General features: G+C 50.3%; 1 protein-coding gene across 2 annotated transcripts in view; it reads right to left on the reverse strand.

Moving 5' to 3' along the window:
* EP300 (E1A binding protein p300) overlaps nt 1–14,287 on the reverse strand; it is a 66,418-nt gene extending 52,131 nt beyond the window's left edge. For both annotated transcript variants that reach the window (XM_004589476.3, XM_058673065.1), the window contains exon 1: nt 14,154–14,287. In XM_004589476.3, coding sequence (XP_004589533.2) covers nt 14,154–14,247 — 94 coding nt within the window. In that variant the 5' untranslated portion in view covers nt 14,248–14,287. The remainder of the gene's footprint in view (nt 1–14,153) is intronic.
* Between the last annotated feature and the right edge of the window lie 6,968 nt (nt 14,288–21,255).

Below are 21,255 nucleotides of genomic sequence, written 5' to 3' on the forward strand. Positions count from 1 at the left end.
CAATTCCAATTTAAATCTGCATTTAGTCACATTTTTATTTGTTTTTTTTTTGAAGATTTACTTATTTTTATTGGAAAGTCAGATATACAGAGAGGAAGAGAGACAGAGAGGAAGATCTTCTGTCTGCTGATTCACTCCCCAAGTGAGCCACAATGGCCAGTGTGCGCCGATCCGATGCCGGGAACCAGGAACCTCTTCCAGGTCTCCCACGTGGGTGCAGGAACCCAATGCATTGGGCCGTCCTCAACTGCTTTCCCAGGCCACAAGCAGGGAGCTGGATGGGAAGTGGAGCTGCCAGGATTAGAACCGGTGCCCATATGGGATCCCGGGGCGTTGAAGGCGAGGACTTTAGCCACTAGGCCATGCCGCCGGGCCCAAATGAATAATTTTTTAATGTTTATAATTATTTTTATTTTTGATGGGACATGTATTTTTTAAAGTTATTTATTTTACAAAGTCATATATAGAGAGAAGGAGAGAGAGGAAGATCTTACGTTCTATGATTCACTCCCCAAGTGAGCCACAACAGCCGGTGCTGCACCGATCTGAAGCTAGGAGCCAGGAACTCCTTCCAGGTCTCCCACAGGGATGCAGGGTCCCAAGGCTCTGGGCTGTCCTCCACTGCTTTCCCAGGCCACAAGCAGGGAGCTGGATGGGAACTGGAGCTGCTGGGGTTAGAACCGGCGCCCATATGGGATCCCAACGCATTCAAGGTGAGGACTTTAGCTGCTAGGCCACAGCGCCGGGCCTGGGACATGTATTTTTGAAACATGACAATTTATGCAAAATTAAGTTTGGGTTAAACTAGTGTTGAGTCAAAGCACCCTTTCATAATTACATGCTAATTCCACACATCACCTGTGGCATTTTCTATATTTCTTGTAATCCTTGTAACAGTTACCAGGTAATCCTTACTACAGAGGGAAAATGAGATCAACATCATAACCCATGAAACACAGATGAAACAATCTTCAAAATTAAGATCCTAAGCAATATCATCTTACAAACTGCACTAACCAGCACCAATCACAAAGTGCTCTAACCAGGAAGCAAGCTTAGCATCTCACTGACTACATTAACGACTGCCTCGACATACTCCCCTACCGAGAAGGCTCATACGTGGTGTGTTTTGTACTTGAGTACAAGCACATCAATTCTGCTCTTCAACTGTGTTCACTAAGCAAAATGCCCACATTATTCTAAAGCTCGTCAGTTCTTAAGGACCCACTTAGAAGACAATTCATCCACAGCCTCTTCCCTTCTAAATTTCTCCATGAATGAAATTGGGGCTGGGTTAAGCTGCCCCTTACAACACCAACAACCCGTACTGGAGTGTGAGTTTGAGATCTTTGTTGAGTTTCAAATCCAGCTTCCTGGCAATATACCTGGCAAGGCAGCAGATGGCCCCAGTGCTCAATTCCCTGCAGGCACAGCGGAGAGCAGGAGGGTCTGGCCCAGTGCTGCCTACTGCAGATTCATGGAAGTGAACCTGTGATTTCACAGTTTTTTCCTCCTCTCTTCCTCTTCCTTTCAAATAAACAAGTCTTAAAGAAAATAAGCAGACCAGATTTTAAATCTAACCCAATGTGAGGCTAGCTGACGTGTAAGACTGGACAGTGGAAAGAAAGAACAGGGGCCCAGCGTGGTAGCCTAGTGGCTAAAGTCCTTGTTTTGAACACACTGGGATTCCATACAGGTGCCGTTTGCATTCTGTAGGCCCCCTTCCCATCAGCAGCTCCTTGCTTGTGGCCTGGGAAAGCAGTAAGCCCTAGCTCTTGGGACCCTGCACCCACGAGGGAGACCCAGAAGAAGCTCCAGGTTCCTGGCTTCAGATCAACTCAGCTCCAGCCGTTGGGGCAACCTGGAAAGTGAACCAGCAGATAGAAGATCTTCCTCTCCAATAAAATTAAGTCTTTAAAATTTTTTGATATAATGAAAGCTTAAAAAAAAAGAAAGAAAATAAGAACAAAATCTCAGGTTGGAAGGGGGAGTGGGAAGGGCAGCCAGTTCAAGAATTCAAAAAAAAATAAAATAAAATAGGGGAGCAAAGTCAGCTAGAGGGTGAGCAACAGTCAGAACACCACGAGACCCTAACCCAAGCCGGATTCAGGAAACGAAAAGCCAAATCCACATAGCATTAAGCAATTCCAATAAAAGCCTGAAATACTGAAATGAACGATCTAAAAAGACCTCTTGCTCTTGTTGGTTTGGGGGCAGCCCTACTTATATTGGACAGTTTGAATGCATGAAATTCTAAAACACTGTAGCCTTGAAAATGATGTGAATTTTGCAAAACCTTTTTTAAGATTTATTTTTATTGGAAAGGTGGATATACAGAGAGGAGGAGAGACAGAGAGGAAGATGTTCCATCCAATGGTTCACTCCCCCCAAGTGGCCACAACGGCTGGAGCTGAGGCAACTGGAAGCCAGGAGCCAGGAGCCAGGAGCCTCTTCATCCAGGTCTCCCACGTGGGTGCAGGGTCCCAATGCTTTGGGCTGTCCTCGACTGCTTTCCCAGGCCACAGGCAAGGAGCTGGATGGGAAGTGGAGCTGCCAGGATTAGAACTGGTGCCCATGTGGGATCCTAGCGCGTTCAAGGCGAGGACATTAACCACTATGCTACTGTGCCAGGCCCTGCAAATCTTATAACTTTACCAGGCTCAAACAATTTTCCTAACCACCACTCAGTATTTTAAAACCAGGTTTTTCAGGGCTAGCACTGCGCCACCTGCAGCACCAACATCCCATATGAACACTGGTTCCAGTCCCAGAGCTAGATACAGCTCCTTCCTCGTTAGCGTGCCTGGGAAAGGAGCTGGGACAGCCCAAGTTCTTGGGCTCCTGCCACGCACATGGGAGACTGCAAGAAGCCTCTGGTTCTTGGCTATGGTCTCATTCAACCCTGGCAACTGTAAGACTATTGGGAAAAAAATTGTAGACAGAAGAATTCATTCCCTGTCTTTCAAATAAACATAAAATCTTAAACACAAAACAGCATTCTATTCTCCTGCAAATGACCAAAATTTACCTGATCATACAAACCTATCTTTCAAGAAAAGACAAGATACAACTATTTCAAAACACATCATTTGAAGAAATATTAAGAAAACTAAAATAACCATGTTAGAAAGAAAGGTACAACTTGTAATACATTTGGAAAAGCCCAGTTTATATACAGTCGCACCAGAGCTATTGATGCCCTATACAGACGCACACAGCTATGCATGCTGGCAGCTGATGTATCTGAGACCCAACAGCAGCAAAGGGCAGAATTACAAGCAAATTTCAAAATACAAACATACCTCAGAAGGTATACCTATGCTTTGGGAACAGACTGAGTTGATTCTTAAGCCCTAACAACACTAGCCTTAGGATTTAGATAGAAATTGAGTGAAACTAATTGTGACCTGAGACCCACATTTAACCGTTTCAGTTGGACTATCTGCCTTGTTCTTTACTGATTTACTGATACAGTGACACTTTAGGACATAACACTAGCTCTGAGGATAATACAATCTTTAAAAACCCCACTCTGAGACTCAGCTCGGGGTCTGTGTTTTGGTATAGAGAACACAACTGTTCCCTGCAAGGCTGCCACACCACATGGCCCTGGTTTGAGTCTTGGTGCTCCACTCCGACGCAGCTCCCTGTTAACGGCCCAAGTGCCACTCACATGGGAGGACTGGTCCGTTGTCATTCTAACAAGTTATACCAGCAGATGGAAGGTGTCTGTCTCCATTTCTTTCTGAAACGTTTTCAAATACTTAAATATCTTACAGATGTGATTCAATTACATGTGTATTTCAAACTGAATTCTATGCTAACTTAACTGCCATTAAATTGAACATTTCTCAATTTTGAGTAAATGCTGGAATTTGCTCCAGTGATGCACACACACGATACTAAGTGGAAAAGCTCTCATATTACTTAAAAAAAAATTTTTCTAAAAAATTGTATAGCACTAAACAAGAGAAAACAAATGAATTCCACATTTATGTAACTGGTCATAAATGTGAATCTTCACAGTACACAAAGGTCATTATAATTTACCTGAAACTTCCAAGCAAATGATAAGCTCATTTCAACAGAGGGAAAACTAGGGGCCCACACTTGTGGCACAGTGAAGTGGGCCCCGTAACACCAGCAACCCATGAGCGAGCACCGGTCCAAGGCAGACTTTTCTGATCCAGCTCCCTGATCATTGCTGTGCGAAAGCTGTGAGGGCTGATCCATGTATTTGGATTCCTGCCCCCAAACTGGGAGACCTAGGTGGAGTTCCAGGATCCTGGTTCTGTCCTGCCCACTGCAGTCATTTGAGGAGTGAACCATCAGACAGAAGGTTTCTATTTCTTCGTCACTCTGCTTTTCAAACACAAACGTAAGGGCCAATAAGAAAAAGGAAAACAAAAGTTGTCGCTGTGGCAAAAATCAAGCCACAACCGTCCGGACTGTCCCGTGTCCTGGTGCTTCCAACCCGGGCTCCTGCTGACATGTCTGGGAAGCCAAATGCAGACAGGCCAAGTGCTCAAACCTCCGCGACCCACATGGTGACCCCATGGCCTCACCATCCCTGCCAGTCGGATGGAGGTCCTGGCTCCTCAGCCCTTCACAGCACGGCTGTTGTGGCTGTCTGGGGAGTAAACTATGGATGTATGATCTCTCTCTCTTCCTCACTCCCTCCCCACCACCTCATCATTGTTTCATGTAAATAAAAAGTTTTAAAGTAAAAGTAAAATAGCGCACGCCTAGTCTTTCTGCCATCAGGTTTTCACCCTGCTACTTATCCTACATATTCACCTGCAGAATGAGCCCTTCCCAACCTTACCACTCTCCTACTCCTAAATTTTTTTTTTTTTAATTTATTTTATTACAAAGTCAGATATACAGAGAGGAAGATCTTCCATCCGATGATTCACTCCCCAAGTGAGCCGCAACAGCTGGTACATGCCGATCGGAAACCGGGAACCAGGAACCTCCTCCCAGGTCTCCCACGCAGGTGCAGGATGCCAATGCGTTGGGTCGTCCTCCACTGCTTTCCCAGGACACAAGCAGGGAGCTGGATGGGAAGTGGAGCTGCCGGGATTAGAACCTGTGCCCATATGGGATCCTGGTGCGTTCAAGGCAAGGACTTTAGCTGCTAGGCCACGCCGCCGGGCCCCCTAAATTTTTTTTTTAAGAGTTGTTTATTTTTATTAGAAAGTCAGATATACAGAGAGGAGAGACAGATCTCCTGTCTGCTGGTTCACGTTCTAAGTGGCCACAACGGCTGCAGCTGAGGCAATCCGGAGCCAGGAGCCAAGAGCTTCTTCCAGGTCTCCCACGCGGGTGCAAGGTCCCAAGGCTTTGGGCCGTCCTCCTCTGCTTTCCCAGCCACAGGCAGGGAACTGGATGGGAAGTGGAGCTGCCAGGACAAGAACCAGCGCCCATACAGGATCCCGATGCATGCAAGATAAGGACTTTAGATGCTAGGCTACAGTGTCTGGCCTGTACTCTTACAAATTTTGATTCTGTTAAAATAAATGGCAAAACCCTTAACATGCTTTTCATAAAAGGCTCCAACAGCCTTTTCTGTCTTCCGTGAAAATCCCCCAGTGTGTTGCAGTTCCGTAAGAATCATTTGTATTTATTCCACCTGAAATTGCCCTCCAACCTTTCCCCACTTTCCACTCCATCAACCCTATCAATTACACGTCTTCTCTTAGATTTTCTAACAATACCTCAAAATCAGTGCCAGAAAAGATCTCTGTACTACCTTCATCCAAACTTTTTAAGTTATCAGAGCATGGGGAAAAGTGAATCATACATATACCAATTCTGTCATATCCCTAAAGGATCTGAAAGCAGAAAGCACACTAATGCATCGTTAATCTCAAATGCCGAACGTGTAGTTGTTACTCAGTGCACTAGCTGAAATGAGATACAGGTAAACAGTGACTTCTTTATTCAGGCAAACTACACAATCCCAAGATGTAACTCGGCACACCAATGCCTCACCTACCACCCAGCTGCCCTCCACTGTGGGTCATCTGCATTCCCGTCTCTTACTACCTGACAATCAATCACTAACGTAACATGTTCTATAGTTAGACCTCCCCTGTGCCACAGCAAGAAACCTAAACCAAGTGCTCCACTGCCTATGTAACCCTGCTTCTTCCCAATCACTCAATTTAATCACCTCAGGTACAATTCTGCCCCATCCATGTAAGTTGACTGAACCATAACCATTGCAAAGTCATCATAAATGGTCTACTGAGCACTTCCACAGCTATCACCCCTCACCATCCCACTCAGCCAGGCGGGACTGACACCTTCAACAGGACACACTCAGGCTTCACAGGAGGATTCATACATTCATACAGAAGGCATGTTATTTTAAAATTCTCCCAGGAGGTTTTTAAAAGAACTCTCTTAATCCAACCTTAGGTCATTCCTACTATCTCCACCTCTATCCCAGAGACCCAAGATCAGACAAAACTCAAGGATAGCTATCCGGGGGACCCCTGGATAGTCTAGTGGTTAAAATCCTAGCCTTTATGCCATACAGCCGCTGGTTCATGTCCCAGAGGCTTTGCTTCCCATCCAGCTCCCTGCTTGTGGCCTGGGAAGGCAGTTGAGGACGGCCCAAAGTCTTGGGACCCTGCACCTCTGTGGGAAATGTAGAGGAAGCAACTGGCTCCTGGCTTCGGATCAGCTCAGTTCCGGCCTCTGCAGCAGCTTGGGGAGTGAACCAGTGGACAGGAAGATCTTCCTCTCTGCATATCTGCCTTTCAACAAAAATAAATAAATCTTAAAAAACAAAAACAAAAACAAAGTTCCCCACAGTCCTTGCCTTGTTCTCACTGCAGCTGCACTTCCAGGACAATGCTGGTTACACCAGACCTCCTAATGCCCGTCTTCACCCTCATTCAAGGTTATGTCCGGATTACCACACGTTCCCTGGGCTGAGGATAAATGTCCGGCATACAGAAAGCGCTGGCCAAGAGAGGACAACGCCCTTCTTATCAAATCTACAAGCCCTCATTCTTCAGGCTCACAGGGCTGGTGCCGTGGCACAGTAGGCTAAACTCCCAGTGCTGGCATCCCAGAGGTGTGCCAGTTTGAGATGCAGCTGCTCTACTTCTGACCCAGCTTCCTACCTATGGCCTAGGAAGGCAGTGGAGTAAGGCCCAAGTGCTTGGGCCCTGCACACGCACGGGAAAAAGCTCCCATGTCCAGCAATTTGGGGAATGGGACAATCCAGAGATCTGCCTCTCCTCCTCTTCGTAACTCTGCCTTTCAAATAAAAATTACTTTTTATTTTTTTTATTTTTATTTTTATTTTTTTTAAAGATTTTATTCATTTTATTACAGCCAGATATACAGAGAGGAGGGGAGACAGAGAGGAAGATCTTCCGTCCGATGATTCACTCCCCAAGTGAGCCGCAACGGGCCGGTGCTGTGCCAATCCGATGCCGGGAACCTGGAACCTCTTCCGGGTCTCCCACGCGGGTGCAGTGTCCCAAAGCATTGGGCTGTCCTCGACTGCTTTCCCAGGCCACAAGCAGGGAGCTGGATGGGAAGTGGAGCTGCCGGGATTAGAACCGGCGCCCATATGGGATCCCGGGGCTTTCAAGGCGAGGACTTTAGCCGCTAGACCACGCCGCCGGGCCCAAAATTACTTTTTAAAGAAAAAGATGCAATGAGTTACGAGTGTGGTTAATTCATTCACTTTATTTTTTTAAAAATATTTATTTCTTGGGCCCGGCGCCATGGCCTAGTGGTTAAAGTCCTCGCCTTGAACGTGCTGAGATCCCATATGGGCACTGGTTCTAATCCCGGCAGCTCCACTTCCCATTCAGCTCCCTGTTTGTGCCCTGGGAAAGCAGTCGAGGATGGCCCAAAGCTTTGGGACCCTGGAGACCCACATGGGAGAACCGGAAGAGCTCCTGGCTCGTGGCTTTGGAACAGCCCAGCTCTGGCCATTGTGGTCACTTGGGGAGTGAATCAGTGGACAGAAGATCTTCCTCACTGTCTCTCCTCTCCTGCCTTTCCAATAAAAGGAAATAAATCTTATTTATTTGTTTGTTTATTTATTTATTTTTATTGCAAAGTAGGATGTACACAGAGGAGGAGAGACAGAGAGGAAGATCCGTCCGATGATTCACTCTCCCCAAGTGACCGCAAAGTCATGTGCTATGCTGATCCGAAGCCAGGAGCCAAAAACTTTGCTCGGGATCTCCCACACGGGTGCAGGGTCCCAAAGTCTTGCGCCGTCCTCGACTGCTTTCCCAGGCCACAAGCAGGGAGCTGGATGGGAAGTGGGGCTGATGGGACTTGAACCGGTGATGTTACAGGAGAGTGGTGTCGCAGGCAGCAATCTTACCTGCTGAAATATGCTGGCCTCATGTATCCCATATTCTCAAAGTCCTAAAAACCTTTATCTGTAGGTGGACGCGATACAAGCTAACCACATGAAGGCCTGCTTTAAGATTCCGCTCTTGCTGAAGTTTATGTACTTGGCTTTCTGTTTATTCAATGTATATATCTGTAAAACCAAAGCAAAAAAACCCTGCTGCTTTTCCTTCTGGCTTATTTAGCAATTATATTTAAAAAGTTGAGCACATACAAGAACTATCCTAGGGATTATATTTAGAGATTTCTCACTTATTTGTCACTATAACTCTCTGTAGCTAGTATAAGACAGGAAGTTGAGACATGGTTTAAGTAACTGCCTGAAGAGTCACACTTAATGTAAACTCTTGTAGTAAGTTGGACACTAACACCTTTTTCCTGGCATTCACTTTTTTTCTAGTAGTTTTTACTTTCTCACTCTCCAAACTACCCCTTCTTAAAAAACTCAAAGATCAGGGACCAGCACTGTAATCAAGCCACTGCAATCGACAGGAAAAGGTGAGCTCTGACTGCTCCTTGCCCATGTGCCTGGGAAAGCAGCAGAAGACAGGCTAAGTACTTGGGAAGCTGCCACCCATGTGGAAGACCCAGATGGAATTCCAGACTCCTGGCTTCAGTCTGGCCATTTGTAGGAATGAATCAGTGGATGAATATCGATTGATCACTCTTGCTCTTTATCAAATAAAAAAGTAAAGAATCTTTTTAAAGATCCAATGGTTGGGCCCGGCACGGTAGCCTAGCAGCTAAGGTCCTCGTCTCACATGCACCCAGATCCCATATGGGCGCCGGTTCTAGTACCGGAGGCCCTGCTTCCCATCCAGCTCCCTGCTTGTGGCCTGGGAAAGCAGTCAAGCATGGACCAAAGCCTTGGGACCCTGGAGACCCGGAAGAGGCTCTGGGTTCCTGGCTTCGGATTAGAGCAGCTCCAGCCGCTGAGGCCGCTTGGGGAGTAAATCAGTGGACAGAAGATCTTCCTGTCTGTATATCTGACATTCTAATAAAAATAGATCTTTTTTAAAAAATCCAATGGTTAAAACTTTTTTTTTTAAAGATTTATTCATTCTATTACAGCCAGATATACACAGAGGAGGACAGACAGAGAGGAAGATCTTCCGTCCGATGATTCACTCCCCAAGTGAGCCGCAACGGGCCGATGCGCGCCGATCCGAAGCCGGGAACCAGGAACCTGGAACCTCTTCCGGGTCTCCCACGCGGGTGCAGTGCCCCAAAGCATTGGGCCGTCCTCAACTGCTTTCCCAGGCCACAAGCAGGGAGCTGGATGGGAAGTGGAGCTGCCGGGATTAGAACCGGTGCCCATATGGGATCCCGGGGCTTTCAAGGCGAGGACTTTAGCCGCTAGGCCGCGCCGCCGGGCCCGGTTAAAACATTTACATTTTTGGGCCCGGCGGCCTAGCGGCTAAAGTCCTCGCCTTGAAAGCCCCGGGATCCCATATGGGCACCGGTTCTAATCCCGGCAGCTCCACTTCCCATCCAGCTCCCTGCTTGTGGCCTGGGAAAGCAGTTGAGGACGGCCCAATGCTTTGGGGCACTGCACCCGCGTGGGAGACCCGGAAGAGGTTCCAGGTTCCTGGTTCCCGGCTTCGGATCAGCACAGCACCGGCCCGTTGCGGCTCACTTGGGGAGTGAATCATCGGATGGAAGATCTTCCTCTCTGTCTCTCCTCCTCTGTGTATATCTGGCTGTAATAGAATGAATAAATCTTTAAAAAAAAAAAAAAAAATTTACATTTTTATTTGGCATAATTTGTCTTGTCTATTAAGTTCATTAATTTTTGCCACATTCAAATTCAACTTACAAAAAGGAAGAAATACTAAAATTTGGACAAATTCACAAAAGCAGCATGTTTTATTTTTCCATTAATTGTTGGGCATACAAACTGGCACAGTAACTTCTGAACTGTTTCTGTAAATATACCACAAAGAATATTTTACACTCCCACTCATAGCTCCAACATACTTCCTATTCTTTTTTTCTACCTTTCCTATTTACCAGTTAATGTTCCTATCAACATGGCCAGGTGGTAACTTTCAACGGGTCAGTTTTTCTCCCCCTGATGAAACAGACTGCAAAACGGTAGACGACCGCAGAAACATGTCAAAGGCAACTGAGGCAGAGCCCTGCTCCCTTGCTGGGCCAGCCTGCACTGGATGCTCCATGTACTTCCTGTCTCCTCCCTCAGAGCAGGGCACCCACATTAAAGCACACAAGACTGGCAACAGTAACTCAGTTCATTTCACCACCCATCAGAGAGCCTCCTGGCAGTCCTCTCAATGAACTTACAGGTCTTGAGACTAAGTAATGGTCAGAGAGGTTAAAGGTGAAAGCGGAGACAGACCAGGGCCGTGAGCCAACTCCAAGCACGACTCCAACATTCACCCCTCAGAGAAAAAAGCACCGCCAATCTCAAAGCTTTTGCGGGGGCTGGGGGGGTGATGAAGGGCCTCCATCAAAAATGTTCTCCTTACGAATGATAAATCAGAGGCCCAGCGCGATAGCCTAGTGGCTAAACCCTTGCCCTGCTTGTGCTGGGATCCAATATGGGTTCCAGTTCGTTTCCAGGTTGCTCCACTTCCCATCCAGCTCCCTGCCTGTGGCCTGGGAAAGCAGTGGAGGACAGCCCAAAGCCTTGGGATCCTGTACCCGCGTGGGAAACCCAGAAGTTGTTCCTGGTTCCTGGCTTCGGATCAGCTCAGCTCCGACTGTTGCATCCACTTGGGGAGTGAAACAGCAGATGGAAGATCTTTCTGTCTCTCCTTCTGTCTGCAAAACTGACTTTCCAACAAAAATAAATAAATCTTCAGGAAAAAAAAAAAAAAAAGATTACAAATCACTAAGGCAGTGGAATTTTATAAAAGTAAAATTGACATTTAAAAAATTCTAACAACTTCTCAACCGAGTCCATTAATCATTCAAAATGCAGGTATATGGGATCTGCCCTGTGTCCCTGACACAGCAGGGAGAAAAAGGCAGAGATCCCCCATGGATTCTGACACACCCAGTGAGGACATGAGGCTGCATTCAGGGTTTAGTAACAAGCGGCACGATCTGCTCACAGACCAGGGAAGGCACAGGAGTCACACTCATGGATTATCAGTTATACGTGTCGCTAACTTTTCTGGTCAATAATGTCACCGTTTGTATTTTTAAACCAGCTTTTATGATGAGAGGGGTGGAGAGCAGGGCAAGAAGTTCTTCCATTTATCAAATATTTTGCCCTAACCATAACAAAATAAATGAACTTTTCAATAGATCAAATAAAAATATTACAAAGACAAAAGTAAATTTTTTCCTCTTATTCCAACACATACAACTTGAATTTAACACAAGTTACTTGTACTAAGGACTTCTCAGTGTACTGCCACATCAGTACCTAAGCTGAGACTCAGAAGGCTGGGCTGACTCTTTTAATAGTTTCGTGTGTCACTCCCTGGATCCTAGTATTCTTTCTTGTAAATGCAACTCTCAAATAACCTCAGAAGCTTACATCATTTTTTAAAACTTCTGGAATCCAGCAATTATTTTACCAATTGTATGGGGAAAAAATCATAATCGAGGACTAAGGAATAACTTCCTTGCAAACATATAAAATATCCAAGTGACAACTCCAGCAAAAATGTCCAAGTTACAAGTTTGAAACATCTGAGTTTTAAAACTCCATTACAACTTGACTGAAAATTACACAAATTACTGAATGCAAAACAAATTAAAAAAAATCACCTCGTAATAAGCACCAAGCTGCAGTCAGTTCACAAAGGACAGCACCTTTACACACTTTTCAACCAAAACAAGACTGGTCACAATCAGAAACCGAACAAAGAACTCAGGAAACAGGGTCTTGAAGTGGGAATGTGGGGGAGTGGGAATCAACCCTCACTATACAATCTAGAAAAAAGTCAATACTAAGAGTGAATGAATGAGTCTGAATTGAGGCTAGTTTTAATTGTGGAAATCCACCGGAAATATTTAGGACTCTTAGAATTTATTTAGAGATATTTCCAGTAGCACAGCGGTTTTTATGCACTAAACAGGTAAAGACGCCAAGCAATGAGCCGGTGACCCCGACACAGGTCGGTGACGGAGCACAGCTGAACTGAACCAGCTTCCCAGCACAGCTCCAAGGCAAGCTGCTCCATCAGCTCTGGGCTCACCAAAGTTCCTAAAACTTTTCCCTACAGTATTCCGAGTTAACTCAAATGGTCGATCCACGATCACACTTCACCAAAGTCTACAGGGGAACAGATACATGTCTAAACATTATCTTACAAAAAAATTCTTGTGAATGACACAAGTGCCAAGGAATACAGTACTACGTGTATGCATGAATTCTCCAGAAAAATCTTACAAACAACAACAACAACAAAAATCCCTGAAGAAACATCAGGGAATTGGTCCAGATCAAAGTCCAGGGCACAGGCAATGTTAGCAAGGGCCGGCCGAGGAACTCTGCAACGCAGCCCGCAGACTCCTGCTGCTCACTTTCTTCAGGATAACAAACTAAGGCCTCACGGGGATTTTTCTTAAAAAGCGCCAACTGCATGCCTGGCGTCCTCCCCTTGCCACCCTACATAAGCCCGCGAGGAAGTCCTGGCCCCGAGAGGCACCTACACCTCCAGAGACAGGGGACCGATGCCCCACGCTGGGCAATGGCTCGGACTGTCAGCGCCAGCCACTCTTCCTGGTCACTGCCCGGGGCGGCCACGGCCGGGGCCATCAGGACAGCATCCTTGCGCAAAGCGTAAGAGGAGAAAGAGGAGGAGGAGGAGGAGGGTGGCAGAGGTCTCCCTGAATTCCTAACAAAGGGACCTGTCCACAGCAGAGTAGAGAAAGAATCCACAGGGCTTGGAAAGCGAAGTCTCCATTCCCAAACGTTTTAAGGGCAAGAAGGCAAAACCACACACAATAAACAACCTGAGGCACAGTTCAGACTCTACCAAGCGTTCACGTGGGAGTTCACTCCACTCCGCTGAAGCTTCCTTTCCAGGTGTGTAACTCCACAAAACCGTGTGTCTTCCGTTCCCGATGAGAAAGTTGACTACAAACTACAAGGAAAATGCCCCTGTCTCCCTCGGAAAGAAACAATTTCAGACATTTCGGTCTCACACCAAAGAAGCAGGGATGTAAAATGAACTGCGCTCCATATTGATTCCCAAAGCAAATAAAAAAATTGAAAAGAAAAAAAACGCAAGCTTGACAATGGCAAGTAAAAGAATTCGGTTCAACTTCACATCAAATCTGAAATCCAGACCTCCAATGAAGTCAAGATTTTTTTAATGCCTTATTCCTGCATAGAAAAGTGCGTACAACAGAGAAAAGAAATCTTGAAAAAGAGGAGTGTAAGGTAGAAAGAACGGAGTAAGTGCATTGCAGAAGCAGGGGCTTGCAATTTCTCATTTATCACCAGCCCCCCAAAACGTCCGTATTAAACCTCTCAAAGTCCGTTTAGAGCCCGCACACAGGGCTGCGGCGGCAGCTCCCCAACCGAGTGCACGGGGGACAATGAGGCCCTCTCCACGCAGCACCCACTCGCGAGCTCCAATTCCAGCACAGCCACCCATCTGACACGGCGGAGCCACGAAAATGGTCGGGCCGCCGGCCGCCTCCGACCGGCCCATTCAAACACCTCGAAAATTAATGAAGGGGCAGGGAAGTGGGGAGAGGGAGAGGAGAGGACAAAATACGGAAGAGGGCCGGGGCAGCGGGCAGCGCAGCCCGCGGGGAGCGTGCGGGACGGGGGGACTAACCTGTGCCGTCGCTGGCCGACGCCGACAGGGCCGGAGACGAGAGTTTAGGCCGCTTGGCTGAAGGCGGCCCCGGTTCCACCACATTCTCGGCCATTTTTAATTCTTTCGGAGACACCGGCGAGCAAGGCGAGAATCCTCGGACAATCTCTCGTCGGGCCCGAGGTGCCCGGCCCGCTCCGTCGAGGGGGCTCGGGGGGCTCCGCCGGCACCCGAGCCGGGAGGGGTGGGGGAGGCGGTGGGCCAAGTTCCTTTTTTTCTCTCTCTCTCCCCGCCGGCTCGCGGTGACTGGAGAGGGATGCGGACCCGATAAAAAGGTAGGGGCAAGTGCGAGGGGCCGGGCCTGCGGGCAGGCCCGAGCGGAGCGCAGGAACGCGGGCCCGCCGAGCGCGTCGGCCGCGGCCACTTCCCGGACGAGTCGCGGCTCTCAGAGGCGCAGTCCCCGGCCCGCCACGGCCGGCCCCTGCCCAGCCGAGGTCTCTCGGAGCTCCGCCGCCGCCATCAGCCTCTTCCTCCTCGGCGCTGTCCTCCTCCTTCTCATCGCCTCCAGGAGGCGGGGGCGAAAAGGGGGGGAGAGGAGGAGGAGGAGGAGGAGGCGACGAGAAACACTCACCTCCTCCCGGTGCCCCCTCCCGGGCCCGCGCCCCCCACCCTCCCGGCCCTGCTCCTCCTCCTCCCGCCGCCGCCGCCGCCGCACCGGCCCCTAATGGCCGCACAGAGCTCGCCCGAGCCGACGAGTCAGGCCGGCGCCGCCGCCTCACATCGCGCGGCGGCCGGCGGAGCAGAGGCACGGCGAGGACGCCCGGCGCCCGCCGAGCTCGCCGGCCCGACGAGGGCCGAGGGGGGCCGGGCCGACGAGCGCCGCCCGGAGCAGGTCCCCTCGCTCGGGAGACGGCGCAGGCAGCTCTCCTCTCCTCCGGGCGCCGAGCTCGCTCCTTCGCCCTCCTCTCCCGCGGAAAAAAAAAAAATAATAAAGGAATAAATCCGTTTGTGCCCCTCCCGCCGCGTCGCCCCGGCGGGCAGCCCAGGTGCCCGGAGCGCCCGCCCCCCGGGGCTCCTGCTCGGGGCCGCCCTCGGCGGGGCCGGGCGCGGGGGGTTATGTAATGGTCCCCCCACTTAGGCGTCGACGCCGGCCCGGCTCCCGGGGGCCGCGGCGGGGGTGTGTGCAGGCGGCAGGGGGGCTGGGGGTCGCCTCAGCCCCGTGCGCCCCGGGCCCCCGGCCACTGTCTCCTCCTGGCCCTAGCCGCCTCTCTCCGGCCTGACTCCACTTCCCGCACTCGTTCGTTCCCGCAGTTCGCACTCGGGCCCGGCGTCCCCGCTTGCCCACTCTCCGCCCGCTCTCCCTCTCGCCCTCGCTCCCCCCCGGAGCCTAGCACACAAACAAGATGGCGGCTGTTGTTTCTTCCCTCGGCCGAATCCTCCTTACAGGCTAGCGGTAGCAGCGGCGGCCGGAAATGAGCCAAGGGAGGGTGGGGGGGCGGCGAGGGGGCGGGGCGCGGCCTGCGGGGGCGGGGCGCGGGGCGGGGCCGAGGCCCGAGCGGCTCACACAATGGGGGGAAAGCGGAGCCGGGGGCGGGGCCGGCTGCCATCACGGGGATCCGCCCAAGGCCCCTGCGCGCCGGGCGCTTCCGCAAACTCCCCCGGCGTCACCCGGTGGCTCCCTTTAAAGGGGAGGATTTCACGGAGGGGGGCCGGGTGGAGAGCCGGGGGCGGACTCGGGCTCTATTTTCAGTCGGTGGACAGTTACCGGGAAAAGTACCCTGGATTCGGTCTCGGAAAAGGGGGCCGGTGGCAACTGGGGTGACGGAGCTCCCGGAAGAGGCGCTAAGTCACGGCGCAGGTGGCCGAGCGGCAGCGCCTCCGGGTGATACGGGCTTGGCGCCCGGGACCCTCGTTCCTTGGGCGGCGGGTCTTTGGAACCTGGAGTTTGGAGCTAGAGACCCCAGGGGATCTGCCCAGCGCCTACCCCCAGATGCAGCGAATGTGTGCCCCACCACCACCACGCGCAACACCTCTCTCCCAAATGACACAGGTTGGGAGTTGTTTCCATTTGTTTTGAGTTTTCCCATTTTTTTTCCTTTAAGAGGAGACGTGTATAATACTTTGGTAAATAGAAAACAAAACTCCCACAGCGCTGGGAGGATGTGTGAGGACCAGACCCCAACATCCTCCCCCCTACCCCTGCTTCCGGGGCCCTCCTCATGCAGGGGTCCCTGAAGTAGTTTACTGGACACACCTGGGACCCGAAGACACTTTAAGGGTATCTTTTCTCCCACATCCTCACTGATAGATCACTCTAATAAAAGATTGCCTTATTTTAAAAGATGATGTGATGGGTGGGTGATAAAGCAAAAATGCAATGTGCCGTGGATGAGTTGAAGACGGGGCAGGAAGCAAAAGTGAAAGACGCTCCAGTGTGGAATCCTGGGTGACAGGGAGGGACTCAGGGAACCCTGGGTTTGGCCCTGCTGGGTGGCCCTGCGGGGAACCCTGAGTTTGACCCTGGAGGAGCCCAGAAACAACTCGCCTTTGGGAACTAATAAGCCTCATATGTAAAGTACCTTAGTTGGGGCTTACACAGACAGTTTATTTTCTGTTTTTGTGAAGTTTTTTTTAAAAAAATTATTTTTATTTGAAAAAGAGAAGAGAGGGACATCTACCAGCTGGTTCACTCCACAAATGGCTGCAACAGCTGGAGCTGAGCTAATCCGAAGCCAGGAACCAGGAGCTTCTTCTGGATCTCCCACACAGGTGCAGGGTCCCAAGGCATTGGGCCGTCCTCGACTGCTTTCCCAGGCCACAAGCAGGGAGCTGGATGGGAAGCAGGGCCGCCAGGATTGGAACCGGCGACCATATGGGATCCCAGCACGTGCAAGGCAAGGACGTTAACCACTACGCTATCACGCCGGGCCCAAGAATTTGTGATTTTTAAAACCAGAACCAAAATCAATTTTTTAAAGATTTATTATTTTTATTGAAAAGTCAATTTACAGAGTGGAGAGATAACAGAGAAAGGTCCTCCGTCTACTGATTCATTCCTCAAATAGCCACAATGGCCAGTGCTGAGCCAATCTAAAGTCAGGTGCCTCTTCTGGGTGTGTTACACAGGTGTACCGTCCCAAAGCTTGAGGCCGTCCTCAACTGCTTTCCCAGACTATAGACAGGGAACTGGAAGTTAAGTAGAGCAGCTGGGACCTGAATTTGAACCCATATGGGATCCCGGCACGTGCAAGATGAGGATTTTTGCCACTAGGCTACTGCACTAGACCCCCCCAAATGGATTTTTAAACAAATACCTTCTGTAGTTCTGTTTTTTAAAGATTTATTTATTTTTATTACAAAGTCAGATATACAGAGAGGAAGATAATCCGGCCGGTGCTATGCCGATCCGGAGCCAGGAGCTTCTTCTAGGTCTCCCACACGGGTGCAAGGTCCCAAGGCTTTGGGCTGTCCTCGGTTACTTTCCCAGGCCACAAGCAGGGAGCTGGATGGAAGTGGAGCTGCCGGGACTAGAACCGGCACCCATATGGGATCCTGGCACCTTCAAAGCGAGGACTTTAGCCGCTAGGCCACGCCACCGGGCCCTGGATGAAGTTTCAGTAGCAGGACATGATCCATGCTCATTGCTCTTAACTTCCCACCACAAAGCCACATGGAATCATTTCTTTTTCATTACTAGTATTTTATTTATTTGCAAGGCATAGTTGGGGAGTGGGCAGGGAGTTCTCTCTGCTGGTTCACTCCCCACACAGCTGCAACCAGCAGGACTAAGCCAGGCGGAAGCCAGGAGCCTCCTCTGGGTCTCCCACATGCGTGCAGAGGCTCAAGGCGCCAGTCATCCTTCTCCGTCTTCCCAGGAGGCGGATCAGAGTGGAGCAAGCAGGATTCAAACAGGCATGGGACCCCGACGCTGCAGCCCTCTGAGGGACAACTCGAGCCTCACCGGGATCGCTTCTCCTTCTGCCTCCCCCGCCCTTGGGTCATCCACACACCTGTAACCCTCTGTCTGAGTTACTCACCACTCTGCCCACCTAATTCCCAAGGGCCCTTCAGATTCCGGCCTAGTCCTTCCCTTTGCCCTGGGACACCGCCACCCCATGAGTCCTGTCACAGACGCTTGCTTTGGGCATCTCTGGCAAGTGCTATGTGTTTCTGAGTCACCCAGCAATGCACACCCTGCTGTGGTTACCAGGGTCCTTGCCAGCCAGTCAGGGAGGGCAGCAACGTGGACCATCTCTCCCCACTGGCACCTCATTCAAGAGGATGCGGCAGGTGAATGGAGACTGTGTGTCCAGGAATCTGACCTGGTTGGTGAGTCTCCTTGCTCCAACCCCACAGAATCTTCTATGGGCACAAGGACTTCCTGGCCCTGGATTGGACATAGTCTGTCCCATCTCTCTCTCTCCTGGACTCTCACATCTCTTCTTTAAAAAAGGTACAGTTTCTGAAAGGCAGAGTCACACATGCAGAGGTCTTCCATCCATCAGCCCACTTTCCAAAAGGCCTTAGTGGCTGGGCCGAAGGCAGGAGCCAGGCCCTTCGCCCGGTTTCCCATACAGGTGCAAGCGACACAAGCATGGTAACAGTCTTCCACTGTTTTCACAGTCCATTAAGCAGTGAGCTGGACTGGAAGTGGAACACCTGGGACATATGGAAGCCAGGATCACAGGCAACGACCTCAACCCACTGCACCACAACACTGGCTCCAAGATCCTATTATCCTGACCTCAATCTTTATAATTACATCAGAAGAAGAGTGCGCGTGGGGTTGGTGCTGGTACATACCAGGTAAGGCCTCCACCAACAGCACCAGCAACCCACGTGGTCACTGGTTGGAATCCCGGCTGCTCCACTTCTCATCCAGCTCCCTGCTAATAGACTGGGAAAGCAGCAGAGGAGGGCCCAAGTGCTTGGGCCCTGCCCCCATGGAGGAGACCTGGCGGAAGCTCCTGGCTCTGAGAATCAGCTGCTGAGGTCATTCTGAAAAGTAAGCCAGTGCATGGACAATCTCTCTCTCTTTCTCTCCTTCTCTCTTTGTAACTCTGCCTTTGAAATAAAAATTTAAAAATAAATCTTAAAAACAATAGCATGAGTTCGAACTCAATATCTGGACAAAGGCTCCACCGTAAGAGAAATGTCCTTCGTCAGCTCTCTAAGCAAGGCAACCCAAAGTCTTGAACTTGAACCTTCTAACACCAGAACCAGGCTCTTTAGAACAAGGGGGAAGCTCTATACGAAGCTCTATACGTACATCCACATACTCCCTCCTGTATAAAATTGGAACACAGACCAAAAAGTAGCCACAGAGCTTGTCACTTTCCACGGCATCGGGTTCTCCAGCCCGTTAGAGGAGCCTAAGGAGCAGGACTCGCAGCCTTTATACCCTGAACCAAGTGCTTCGCTGTGCTCAGCACGGGGCTGGGTGCACCGGCTCCAAGAGGGGGAAGACAGTACTGGTCCTCTAGACACGCCACACACTTGGAGGGAAACACCCCCAGAGACCTGAGATCCCCGCGGGACCAGCGAGCACAGCCAATGTATGAGCAGAAGCACTTGTCACACTGGTATCCACATGAGCTCTGCCAGGTGCGAGCAAATGCTACTGGGCACCCCAGGAAGGGGGGGCACTGAGAAAGCGGCCACCGGGCCAGCCCCCAAGGGACAGTGGGAGCCCAGCAGGGATGGCTCCTCAGACGCTGGTCCTGCTTTTTCGTTTGCAATCTGTGGTCATCTTGTGTGTGAATCAGCGCAGCACATCAGCCATTGGGTGGGTTAGTGAATTCTAGGTATGGTACTGTAAGTCAGAATCTGATCAACTTCAAGCAAAAATTGTGACCTTAAAATGTGGGCCTTTGCATTTTGAAAGGCTGTTCCAAGGGCCAGGAAAGAGAAGAGGTTTCCCATGCCTCGTACCTGCTAAGTTGATGCCATGTGTGGTAACTGTAGCCACCATGTAAGGGCCTATCAGACCTACAGAATCTCAAAATAGCTCTGCTCTCTGCGGCAGCAGCTCATTCTTTACTATTGTTGCTATGTGACAAGCTATTGGCTCTCCGCGTTTGCTCATCCGAGCCTGCCAGGGAGGGAGGGTGGGCAGAGGGCTCGGAGACAAGCATTTCTTCCAGAATCGAATGCAACCGACACTCTCGGAGGATCCCTCAAGTGGCCCTGTAGTGCTTAGCTGGGTTCAGTGGAAGAAATGCTGACTGAGTAACCCCTATGGTGTCCGTACCGTGCTCGGTCCCGGGGCCACAAAGATGAATGCACATGGTTTCTGTCCTTGGGCAGGACAGTGAGGACAGAGGGCTGGGTGTTAATGGCACTCACAGAGGGGTGTTCCTGGTGAATTCGGCTTTGGATGTGGCGGTGCAGTTGTGGGGTACCCACTCGAGAAATCACCTACAGACAGTAGATATGCAGGGGCAACCAGATCAGTGAGTATCCCTGAGGGTCTTGCCGGCTAGCAGAAGAGAGCAAAGTCTCAGTAAACTAGGTCAGGGGCAGTACTGAGCAGTGGGTCCTAACAGAGCTGCACACAAAGATGTTGGAACAGTAACCATGGCCTTGAGGTGGGGATGTCCATTTCAGAGAGAGCCAAGGAGCTGAGCCTGAGAGATTCAAAATACCTGCTGCTGTGTAGCTGCGAGGTAGCAGGTGATGGCAGTGGTTGGGTTGCTGCGCTGCCGGGGAAGACTCCCTGTGACTTCTAGGTGCTTGGCCCAGCCTCCTGTGCACATTTCGGAAGTGAGGGATGTCTCGTATCTGTGTGTCCCTTTGTTTCTCTGCCTTTTAAGTATATTTTAAAAGTTTTTAAGTAGCAGAGTGGTAATGGAACAACCCCTTGGCTCTGCAGCCCAGGAACTGCCAAGGGGAGCCGGTAGCCTGGCACAATGAACACCAGAAGGAGCGGAATCAAGAACTTACATCCTGGAACGGCAGGTTAAGCTGCTTCTAGCCCTGGACAGGCTAGTGTTGGGGCAACTGCACCCGCATGGGAGACCAGGAAGACATTCCAGGCTCCTGACTTCAGCTTTGCTCAGCCATAGCTGTTACAGTCACATGCGGAGTGAACCAGTGGGTACAAGGTCTCTCTCCCCTTCTCTCT

Source organism: Ochotona princeps, chromosome 15 (genome assembly GCF_030435755.1).
Source record: "Ochotona princeps isolate mOchPri1 chromosome 15, mOchPri1.hap1, whole genome shotgun sequence".
Lineage (NCBI taxonomy): Eukaryota > Metazoa > Chordata > Mammalia > Lagomorpha > Ochotonidae > Ochotona > Ochotona princeps.